This window comes from Pantherophis guttatus, chromosome 3, assembly GCF_059756535.1.
Source record: "Pantherophis guttatus breed Tessera chromosome 3, ASM5975653v1, whole genome shotgun sequence".
NCBI lineage: Eukaryota > Metazoa > Chordata > Lepidosauria > Squamata > Colubridae > Pantherophis > Pantherophis guttatus.
Window position 1 is genome coordinate 125,856,173 of NC_142065.1, and position 12,563 is coordinate 125,868,735.

Below are 12,563 nucleotides of genomic sequence, written 5' to 3' on the forward strand. Positions count from 1 at the left end.
TCCAGAGCCAGTGTTGCAGTTTATTTTCTTTATTCGATTTCTATATCTACCCATCTTCACCAAGTGACTCTGGGTGGCTTACAATTCTAAAACTATAAAACCGTTAAAATAATTTAAAACAATAACAACATTCAGAAAATAAATACATAGAGTGGCTGAGATTGTTAACCACTTAACAATACAGTCCAGAAATGGGACCTTTTACACATTCAGAGCCCCAGGCCTGGGTACGCAGTTATATTTTTCATGTTTTATGAAAGGGCAACAGCAGAGAAAACTCATCTCCCAGTTCCTGCCAGCTGACACTCTTTGGCTGTCAGGATCCACACCATGCCCAATCTGCTGGATCAATTGCATAGTAAAGACTGTTGAAAAAAGTTGGTTCCTCAGCTAACCCAGTTCAGAATCATCAAATGTTGTTGAAAACAGTTATATTTAGTAATGGGCAGAATTGGTTTACTTTCCTTTTGGATATGAGCCAGTTTAATTCACACTTCCTGAAATGTAATAAATCTGGTTTTTGAAATGCTGTCCTCCATTCAGAAATTCTGTACAGCATACATATATTAGGGAAAAACACATGCCAAATGCCATATATTAAGGACAGTGCTTATGAAAAAGGAAACTGAAAACGCAATTGCCTCAAAACGTCCTATGAATTTTTATGTGCATAAAGTGCACCGAAAGCACATATAAATTTTCATGTGTCCTTTAACTGATGTAAAACCAGGATGGGTCCAGCCTCTGTTTGACAAAAATTAAATATTATACATTCCAAAGATTCATACGTCACTAATTATAATTATATTGTATTTATATATGCCAGTATTTTCAGTGATCAAAAGGAAGGTATTTTATTTTTGACAATCCATATCCAAAGTTAATCTCAGTAGAAGCTCCACAGACATAATCACCTTTGCATACCCTTTCTTCGACAAACCTTCATTAACTTTTTTTCCCCTCTATCTCATCAGCCATCCCCAGCATAGAGCACCCACGCTGGGCTCCAAATTAGTCACTTGGTTTTTGGTTTCTATTTATTCTTTGTTAATGTTAACCTTTTATCTTTTCATCATTTTGTAAGCCACCCAAAGTCACTTCAACAATGAGATGGGTGACATATAAATTTAATAAAGACATTTTAAGACACCCACCTACGTATATGTATATTGTATGTACATGACTATGAATACGTATATGTACACTAAAGGGACGCAGTGGCTCAGTGGCTAAGATGCTGAGCTTGTCAGTAGAAAGGTCAGCAGTTCAGCGGTTCAAGTCCCTAGTGCCGCGTAACGGGGTGAGCTCCCGTTACTTGTCCCAGCTTCTGCCAACCTAGCAGATCGAAAGCATGTAAAAAATACAAGTAGAAAAATAGGGACCACCTTTGGTGGAAAGGTAACAGCGTTCTGTGTGCTTTTGGTGTTTAGTCATGCTGGCCACATGACCACAGCGACATCTTTGGACAGCACTGGCTCTTCAGCTTTGAAACGGAGATGAGCACTGCCCCCTAGAGTCGGGAACGACTAGCACATATGTGCAAGGGGAACATTTACCTTTACTTTTATGTTCACTAAAGTGAATATATACACAATGAGAGAAAAGGGAGTTGGACTAGAAGACCTCCAAGGTCCTTTCCAACTCTGTTACTATGTATTTTGTATTTGTTTACATTTTACTGTTTAATTAGATTAGGAATCTTTAAATATAACTTTGATTATACAAAGTCATAATGGTAAAAGAAAATGAGACTTCCTGTCTAAAAACATTTTAAAAATCAGTTACTAGATTCTGTCTTTGGCATGAACTGCAATTCAAAGGTCCACTTGGAAGGTAGGAAGAGAGAAAAAGTATTATTTTTTTCCCTAAGTATTATTACCTCACAAAGGAAAGCTTGACTAGGGACAGGAGAAGAAGACAATTGCAGTTTGAGCTGTTCAAATGCACAATCATTAGGGCCTTTTCCCTCCCTTTTTAATCATGGCACCACTAGTTTCATCCTCAACAAGTACTTGTTAACATTTCCTGGCAGAGTCTTGTATGTTCAGTTGGCTTCGAAGCAGTTTACATTAACGTCAATCATTTTTCTGCTTTAGAATGTATCTATTCCAACAGCCATTTTGCTATCCTATCTGAACATTTATGGCAAAATGCTACAATCTTGATATAGGGGTCTTGGAAGGGACTCCAACATGTTCCAAATTCCACAAATGATAGAAAGATAGGAGTGGTGCACGAATTGCAAACACTTAACATAAAATATGTTTGGAGATTCAGTTCTAAAAGTATGAAAAATATGTTTAAAGATTCCATTCCAAAAGTATCAAAAGCAATTGCTACAGAAGCAATTTGTCAGAGGGCATCTAGTAGCGTGTCTAATGTCCAACAAAGTCTGATTTTTCTCTCACCATTGCCTACACAACGCTCTTCCATTATACTTGCAGTTCCTATATCCATGGCAAATCTGCAACACATCTTAAAAGCAGAAAGTTCTTTCAGTGCCAACATACTTTTCTTTCTTAGCAGCATCTCTTCCTCTCTCTGTGTGAGTATTCAGCTGCTGTTCAGCATCACATGTTTTGGGTCTTCTTTAGCACTAGACAGTTTTAATGGTTGGATATATTTTCCTCTGTTAAGCTGCAAAGGCAGACATTGCAGTAAAAAAGTTTCTCTAATGTGCTGATGTCTTGAATGTGCCAAGCAAGATGGCATCTGGTTGTACAACTAATCTTGTAAATATGCTTAATTATTTAAAACTGAACAAAACTTCATTCCAGAATGAGACTGTATCACGAGAACAATTAATCTATTGGTTGAAAGCTGTTCTTTTTCCTCCCCTTGTTCAGCCTGAATCCAAGGCAAGCACCTCCGCCACTTATTTATAAAACTCTGGGGCTTGATATAATATCTGTAGTTTTATGTTTGTGTTTGTGTCTGTCTGTCTGTCTGTCTGTCTGTCTGTCTGTCTCTCTCTCTCTCTCTCTCTCTCTCTCTCTCTCTCTCTCTCTCTCTCTCTCTCTCTCTCTCTCTCTGTGAGTGAGTATTTTTCTCACTCGGACTAATTTTGCTCTGGAATAGTTGATAAAAAATATTATTTCAAGATGTTTTGCATTTTTTCATAACTTTCATTTTCAAATTTAATAGTTTTCAGTTTTAAAATACATTTTAAAAGGATAGGACCTATCTTAATAACATATTCATGATGGCATGAATCCAATTAAAAAAAAAAGTTCATGCCCAATTAGGAAATAACCAATCTAACCTTTCTGTGATATGGTGATCTAAGGACTTATCCATTTTCTTTTTTCTTTTCTTAAATCCTAAAACATGCTTTCAGAATGAGGTTGGAATTGTGTTTGCTATATGCGAACATAATGTTGTTGTTGTTGTTGTTGTTGTTGTTGTTGTTGTTGTTTTGGGGGGGTTGCAGTCAAACAAAACAAAATACTATGTGCAGATCATGCTGGTCAGACACAGAAAATATGAAATTATAAATTCAGTTTAACTCTAACCCAAGGAAATCCTGCAAGAATTATGAACATACCAGATTTGATTTATGGTTAGCCAAAAATTGAATGTTATTATCTCTATCATTAATTATTATTAATTAAAATATTCTTCCTACTGTATAAAATTGAAATAGTTGCACCAGAAATAAATTCTCACAAAAACATCATTTTTTAAAAATTGAGGAAAGATATTTGAGGATATGAATTATTGGAGAGGGAAAAATTTGCATGTTCTTGGTTACAGCTGGACAAAGGGTAAAATGTGATCCCATTCAGGCTTTGTGGTTATTTATGTCAATTGTTTTGAATTTTAAAGGAAGCTAAAAGAAAAGAGGAGCTTTAATAGCTTTAATAAAGCTATTAAAATGAGGAAGGAGCAGTTTCATTTTTAAAGTAGAAAAAATGATTTTCATGGAAATATCTGACAATTTCTCCATTAGAAATTAAGCATAGTCATAATGTCAAATTGATTTCCACTTTGGGAGTATTAAACAGATTGCCGAAGCATTATAAGTTATTCCTCCTATTATAAAAAAGGATATATTAAATATTCCTGTGATAGAAATCACTTTCTCTGAGCCCAACCCACCTCACAGGGTTGTTGTAAGGAAACTAAGAGAAGGAAAGGGTTGGATATATTCACTGTCTTTTGTTATTGGTAAAAATAATAACATTGGGATAGAAACAAATAAAAAATAATAATATTTACTTTATAAAGAGAAGTATTCTGATTGTAATGCTATCCAATGTTTAATCATGCTTTTGGAGGAAAATCTCTTTGAAATGATTTGACTGTCACATTTTGAATAAACAGAACCCTGGAATAAATAAAAAGCAAAAATATTACGAAGGCGTGGGATGTATGAATGTGGACATGAATATGTAATATTGATTTAGTTTGAGAATTTTCCTTATTGATTTTGCAGGCAGGAAAGGACATATTGCACTCAGAGGCATCTGTCATACTGCATTACAGACTTCCAGGTATTGATTTTTCTTCTCTAAAAGCAAAGATCTACATATACATATTTCTCTGTAAGGTTTTCAGCCAATAGCTGTTATTAATTATATTTTAATCTAATTTATTAAAAGCAGCCTGTACCTCCCATGAAAACAAAATATTTTAGAAAATGTCAAAGAGGCAACTAAGTAGGAAGTGCTGATGTTAACAATGTCTTAGTCTTCAGATGGTTATCCTCATCAGGTGGCAGGGTGGTGTTTTTATAAGGGAGATTGCATCGAATGGGATCTTATGAAACTTTGAAAGAATGCACTGGAGTTTAAAATTCCTTCCCTATTAGATATCCCCTCAAGAACATTTTTTATAATGTTCCTTAAAGATAAAGGCAGACTATACTTGAAGCACAAAGATTTAAAAAATAGGGCACACTTCCGTTCATAATGAAGGACATTTAAGTCCCATTAATTTTTCTGAGAAAGAGTAAGGCATGTGCTTAACTTTTCCACTCAGTGTGCTTCTTGCCCTTCCTAAAATAATTCAGTCAGCATGTGTAGACTTAATTTTTTTCTTCAGATTTCAGGTGACTTTAAAAAAATAATAATAATCAAGGAACAGACTCGGAAAATTTAGGTATTACTGGATCTGTTTAGTTTTTCTCCAATGTAAATGTAGACATGGGGCACTTGATAAATAAAGCCCATTCATTTTCATATTTTAAAACATGAAAAATGGGATGGGTATCACATGACAGTGCTATAGACTGAAAATTAATTTAATTAATAATTTCCAACGCAAGTAAGAATCTGAAACTCTTACTGAGAAAAAGAAGGAAATAAGGCAAATACTTAATTATATATTTCCTACTGAATATTAATATTTCTGAATATATATTTGCCTCAAATCATAACTTTTCACAATTTTCAAATACAGTATGTATTAGTTAATATAGTTAACCATCCTTTTCCTTGTCCAGTTACTGAGCTTGTAAATGGAGTGTGCTAAGATATAAGGTTTTTAATTTTTTTTCTATATATGTAAAAAGTACACATGGGAATAAAATGAAAGCTATGTTCTATCAAAGAAGTAAGCACAACTGAACATTCAGTCAGACTTACATTCAGATATAGTTGTATTAGATTATACTGTCATTTTTTAATAAAGTTTTAAAAAACATTCTAAGATGGATAAAAGTGACAGTAGAAATGCCATTTGAATCAACCCATTTTCACCATTTCAATTACTTCCTCCTTTAAATATAGATGAATGAAATCTCCACATCCTGGTGTTATTTATAGTTATGGCTGTAAACAAGAGACATGGTTAAATCTCTTAAAACAGATAGTAAGCTAGTAATAAAATATAGATACTAATGGTCATTTACAAAGGTTTGGTTGAATGATTATGTGCTATCAATCACGTGACCCCAGAATGCTGCAATCATCATAAACACATGCTGGTTGGCAAGTGCCAGAAGTTTGATCACATGATTGTGAGGATCCTGTGATGGTCATAACTATGAAGATCAGATTTTACACTACGATTGTAACTTCACATCGTTATCAAAGTAAATTAAGGACTACCTGTATATAATCACCATATAATGTAAATCTAAGCTCCTTTAAAAAACAAACATATTTTGCCTTTTAATAATATATTGTTAGTGAAAAATAAGCAGTCTTAGATTTTCAGTCTTCTTGCAGATAGATTTGTGGTCAGGAAACACTACAAGTACCATCAATACCAACAGATAAATCTATCTGTGGATAAGCAGACTCTCAACATTTTTATATGTTTTAATTTTCATAATTGGCTTAACCATGAGTGGACATAATTCACAGTATTTTGGTTAAAAATTAAAGGCTCAATTTATCCATGAATGGGCTTATTCATGCAGGATACACGAGAACTTTTAAAAAAAGTATTGCCATATATAACCATGGATGAGTTCATCTACAGATAAACTGAACCGAGTTTTGGGGGTTTAATTTTTGGGATAATTACAGTGTTATGTCTGCATACAGCCAGATCTTTGCCTGATTGTTAGTACATGGAACTAATTGGTAAATAATTAAAATCTGACATAGGATTTTGCCACCTGCAATGTATATGACAAAGAATGAGAACAGGCTAATTTGCATTTGAAAAATAAAGGGTCTGGGGTGTATAGAAAGTTTTTATGTATCAATATACGTTGAAAATATAACATATTAGGAAAGCAGTGCAAGGCAGGAATAAGACCAGTGGAGGTGATAAGACTCATCGATGTTTGGTTTTCTAGAAATGATCTGGATAAGTAGGTAAAAAAATAACATGTTTGAGATCAAGAATATGAAATTGCTCCACCAGCTTTGCACTGGAATGTCATAATCTCAGCTGCCATTAGGAACACTTGCATGCTAGAGAAACCGTTCAGTGACTAGATCCAGAAGTTGGACTCAAGTCTTGCTATAAGCCTACCACTGTTCAGAATACAAATTGACAATAAATCTGATATAAACCCATAAATTATCTGCCTGTAGTTCTGAACATCTGCAGTTTTTAATCCCACCCTACTGAAAAATAAGGCAGTTGCAGTCACATATTTTTTCCCTTCCACTGTAATATGGGAGAATGGAACTCCAATTTTCTGAATCATATCTGAATACAGGCAATGAGTTGTATCACGTACGGCCTGGACAGTGAAATGCTTGGTCCATTTTCAAAACTCATAACTCATAACTCTTTAAACCAGTCTGAGTTGTCTATTTTTCATTATATTACATGGACATTTAGCAAATTTATTTTGATAGATTTTGAAAAATGGGCATGTTTGACTTAGCCAACTTTTTCAGTTTTCTAATTCTCCTATCCCTTTTCCAAATCTCTTTGCCTTTTAAAAATATAAAGGGTCAATCATCAACAGTAAAGAAATAAGGAGTCAAGAAATGACCATAGACTAGCACTTGGTAGGGCAGCTATGAAGGCCTTGGAAAAGATGTTCAAATGTCATCATGTGACTATACCTACAAAGATCAGAATTATGCAAGCTGGTATGGTATTCTCTGTGACATTCTATGGAAGCAAAAGTGAAGCATACTTTGAAGAAGTAATAGGAAAAGTATTGATGTTTTTGAACTTTGTTGGTGTTGGAAAGGACTCCTGAGAAAAGTGTGGACATGAAGAAAAAAATGAATTATATTATCAAACAAATCAACTCAGAGTTCTCACTCAATGCACAAGTGAATAAGTTCAAATTATCCTACTATATATTATGCAAAGACCTAGTTCCCTAGAGAAAGTTTTAATGCTGGGAAAGATGGAAGGAAGAAGAGGACATCCAACAGCAAGGATTCAGTGCCAATGAGTGCACTGTTGGAAAATCTGAAGGATCAAGTTACGGACAGATCACCACAGAAAAAAAATCTACTGTGTGGCTGCTAGGAAATAAAAAGGCCTTGATGGCACATAACAAATCAAAAGAGATTTTGTAAATCATCTACCTTTTCTGTAGTAGTTTAACTGTTATGTGACTATCATTCTGTAACTTTCCTTTGTATGTTTAAATTCACTTTTTTTGGATTTCAAAAAAAATATGACTTCTGACTGTATTAATACTAAGATGTCATATTCAGAGCTTTGCATATCTTTTATAACATATTGCCACAGTAATTCAAATTTGGTGTCAAAGATCTACTGAAGTTGCTTACTCTGTTCATTGTACCAAAAAGGCTAATTTTTAAGTATTGAAAAATAGAAATGAATGTTCCTGTTTCATTAATATTTAAACATATGAGGCAATTTCATACTCTGTACAGACGTCAGCCATTTGACCAAAGCCTTAAGCTATCTAAATGTAAAAATCCCAAAGTTTATTTTTTAAAAATTAAAAACAATACAGCATATTACAAAAATGTGGGGAGGGCAAGGAGAGAAATAAGATCTCAGTAACTTTGGTTTCATTTTCTAATGTTGCTGTAAGAACTAGCTTTGTTTTGAAGTTTGTCGAGGTTATCATCAACCTGCAACTTTATGATCTGAGGATTAATATATTGCACCACTCAGGTGACCCTGATGACACAGATAAACCTCCAGGTGACCTTAATGACTCACTGAAAGAATGCAAATAACCAGCTGTCTGCAAGGAGTATGAATCCTTCCATTCCCCACCATCCAGTCAGAGCTGAAGAAACTTCTTGGATGAGAAGCAAAACATCTTCAAAGAAAAACCAGAATGTCCAGTTGCCTCTTGAAAAAGCAACTTTGGGACATTAATATATTTTCTACAAATTGTATCTCCTACCACAGCAGTTTTCAACCTGTGGTCCATGGACCCTTGATGGGCTGTAATGTCACCACAGGGGGTCTGCAAAGGCTTGAAGAAATGTTATGATTTAAATATTGAGTTGATATTGAGTTATATTTTGTGGTTCAATGGCCACAAAATATATTTAAAGGGGGTCTGTGATGAACAAAAGGTTGAGAACCATTGTCCTACCATAATCAGGACAATGATTAGGAATCATTAGGAATTCTGGGAGTTGCTGTCCCAATGAAGACAACCATATTTGGGCTGCAAACATCCAACTGACCATGATGCAGAAACAAGAGTTACGGAATACACACCTGTGAACACATTTGGTGCAGGAATGGATTGTGGAAGACTGTTAAAATTTCCCCATTTTCTTGAGAGCTGCATACGTAGATTGATCTGTTCAAAATCTGAGTTTCAGAAGATTAGAGCTGAAAGAAAGAAAACATGTGACACAGAAAAGATTTATTGGATTGATGAAATATAATCTGTTTGCAGATGGGAAATAAAAAGAGAATGGACAAAGGGGCTTTCACCTAGGATTCCTCTGCTTTGTATCTTTATTTTATTTCAGCTGAAGGGTTGCCATCAGGAAAAGAGACTCAAAGCTATATAAGAAAGTAGAGGAACTATATGTGATAGACCTAACCAAACCCTCTTTTCATTCAGTCTGGAAAGTCTGATTTCTGTTCACTTGGAAAGGAAGGCACATGATTTTTTTTTTTTTTAAAGGCTGTAGTTGGTGTGGCTGTGATCCTGAGAAGCCACCAGCTCTTGACTTTCTCTTCTGGCAGGCTTGTAGTATTTTGAATTTCAACACCAATTAGACCCAACTGACATGACCAATGGTCAATGGATTGTGATAAAGAAAATTCCCTAGTTCACAAGCAGAAGTTATAATTAAAGACAGTGTAGGTTTGCAGAGTTTCTTCAAGCCTGGAGGCTTTCTGTCTTCAGATCAGAGTAACTTAACAATTTCCTGTTGCATCACATTATATTCAGAGTGAAATATGGTGCTTTTATAATGTCAGAACCTCCTACACTGAAGTGATCTTAGTTGGATAGTCTAGTTTATAGAAAAGGGACCAGTTCTTCTTGGGTTATTTTTTTCAGGCTAATGAAGCTGGCCAAAAGGCAGAATGGTCTTGATGGACTGAACCATTAGTCCATCAACATCAAGTCCAGAATAAGAAGTCTCAAACACTAGATCAGTTTTTTTCCCCATGACTCTTCTAAAATCATGGTGATAAAAAATAAAGTGAAGTTTTTGGCAATATTATCAAATTGGCTATAAAAAAGTAGACAAAAGATTTGGGGTGTAAACTGCATTGGGCAGAGCAACTTAACTGGTTATATGTTGTAGAGCTTAATAATATGTCCATATTTTCTAATTTGCCCATTCTCTCTCTCTCTCTCTCTCTCTCTCTCTCTCTCTCTCTCTCTCTCCCTCCCTCCCTCCCTCCCTCCCTCCCTCCCTCCCTCTCTCTCTCTCTCTCTCTCTCTCTCTCTCTCTCTCTCTCTCTCTCATACACACACACATTGTGCATTGATAAAGACATATGGTTCACACTTCTATATCTGTGTCAGCGTGGATAATTTTGAAACATCTCTGGGCCTTTGGGTCATTATGTGTTAAAGTCACAGTTGGGTAACAATATTATTGCTGTTTAGTTTCTAAATTTATTATTTTATTCTTTCATTATTGTTTTTACAAGTATGAATTTGGTAGTTGTATTATTTTTGTTAGGTCTCATATTGATTTCTATTATTATTATTATTATTATTATTATTATTATTATTATTATTATTATTATTATTATTATTATCTCTTTAATTCATTAAACATGAAACTCAGTCAACTGATCATTTAAAAATGTGTTACAAATACAATTGACTGGTGCTAATGGTTGATACGGGTTGCTGCCAGCATCCTAGGTATCGATCAAGTATCTTCTTAAAATATATGTTGTTCCGAGTAGCACAGTTTTTTGCAGTTCCACTGGTGTTATTACAGGAAGCTGCAATTTCTTGATGTGTTATTATAATTATTATAATTGTTGTTGTTGTTGCTCAGTCAGATATTTAGACTTAATTTGGCATTTCTGTCAACTTATCAAGGCCTTCTAAGGATCTGGGATAGACATATGTTCTTTTTTAATAATATTAAAGGTAATGTGGCAGGATGTGCCAGGTAAACCTACTTTTTGCAATTTATTATTGTCATTATATGCACAACAATGTAACATCACATCTGCCAGTTCTTTGACTGGTGTTGGCTTTCATATGCATTAAGTTCTTCCCAAGAACCTAAGATATTGCACTGTATTGTTTTGGTATATGTGTGGATCCAAGCAATGTGGCCTTTTGTAATTGACAGATGAAAACTTTGTCAATGTGTAGGTTTTCTAAATGCTGTCCAAATTTTTTTTAGGGCACCCACTGTGCTGATAAGCACTGGGACCACGATGGTTGGTTTATGACCTAACCTTTCAACTTCATTTTTCAGATCTTGATACTTTATGATCTTCTCCTACTTTGTCCAGAAAGTGTGAATAATTTCAATCTGGTATATTATGAACCAAGATTTTTTCAGTCTGTAAATGGAAATCCCACAATATTGGAGCCAACTCATTTTCAACTACCTTTTCAACTATATATTTCCACCAATTTTTCATTACTGATGCATGATAATTTTTACAGATGTTCCAGTGAATCATTTTGGTGACTGTGTTATATCATTGTTTATAACCAGTTTATGTGGTCTTGCATGAACTGAGTGTGTGATTGACTGTTTCTTCTGCTTCTTTGTACAATTTGCACTTTTGAATCATTTGATGATATTCAATTCTGCCCTTGATTTCATACACACACACACACATACACAAAACATATATATATTAAACAATTAATGATAATTAGAAATGGCTGATCTTCACTGTGAATAAGGGAAATCTGAGCCATATCTTCTCTACTGATGCAGTGAAAAAAATATCAACTGCTTATTGCATGCAGGCATTTAGCTCCACGCCCCAAACATCTTTGCTTAGCCTAGCAGAAGGAATGCATCTGAAGCAGCACTCATAGCCAGCAATCTCTTCCATCCATCTGTGAACAAAAAGGGTTGAATTAAAGGATCACTTACAATGTATTTTCTTTCAATTAGAGAGGTTAGAGAAGGGGAGGGCTCTGAACACTGGGAGGAGAAGGCTGATGCCAATTTTTAAGCATGAATAGCTTTAACACAATTTTCAACAGGTTTGTATTCTCTGGCAACCTTACACCTCAGATGAAACCCAAGACATCTGCACTTCTGCTATATTACTAGCTCTCATGAGCATAATACACAGAAACAACAGTCTTGAAGGAAAAGCGAAAACAAGGGCAATTACAGAGGGCAGAGGGCTGTTTTCAACTATACTGATCCCACCATTGCTTGAAGGGGGGTTGAATTTGTTTCTAGTGATAGAGGAAGCTTGAAAGATTGCTCACCCAATCCCAACATGATACATACTTCAGAGCTGCACATCAGTTAGGTTGATACAGAAGATACAGAAGTGAGATATCATATGCTCTTTGCACTTCCTCCAAGTTCAGTTGCCCTCTGTGATAACAATTAACACCCACATTGTGTTAACTCTTGGATGCCAGAGGTCTGATTGGTCAAGTGTCCTGTAAAGTGCAGGAGAATGGTTCGGGTGTGTGTTTGTATTCCTGCTATTATTTTTTCCAACTTCCAAATCGAGGACACTTTATAATTTTCCCTGCCAGGTTTTCATTTCCTGCATTTCTCCAGTACTCGTTTGCC

The 12,563-nt window shown here is 35.0% G+C and overlaps 1 protein-coding gene across 2 annotated transcripts in view; it reads left to right on the forward strand.

Annotated features, from left to right (window-relative positions):
* LOC148114817 (uncharacterized) overlaps positions 1–12,563 on the forward strand; it is a 281,956-nt gene that overhangs the window by 105,532 nt on the left and 163,861 nt on the right. For both annotated transcript variants that reach the window (XR_015733227.1, XM_087890222.1), the window contains exon 2: positions 4,436–4,493. Coding sequence is in view for 1 of the 2 variants with exons in the window: in XM_087890222.1 (XP_087746348.1) it covers positions 4,436–4,493 (58 nt within the window). In the remaining variant the exon portion in view is untranslated. The remainder of the gene's footprint in view (positions 1–4,435; positions 4,494–12,563) is intronic.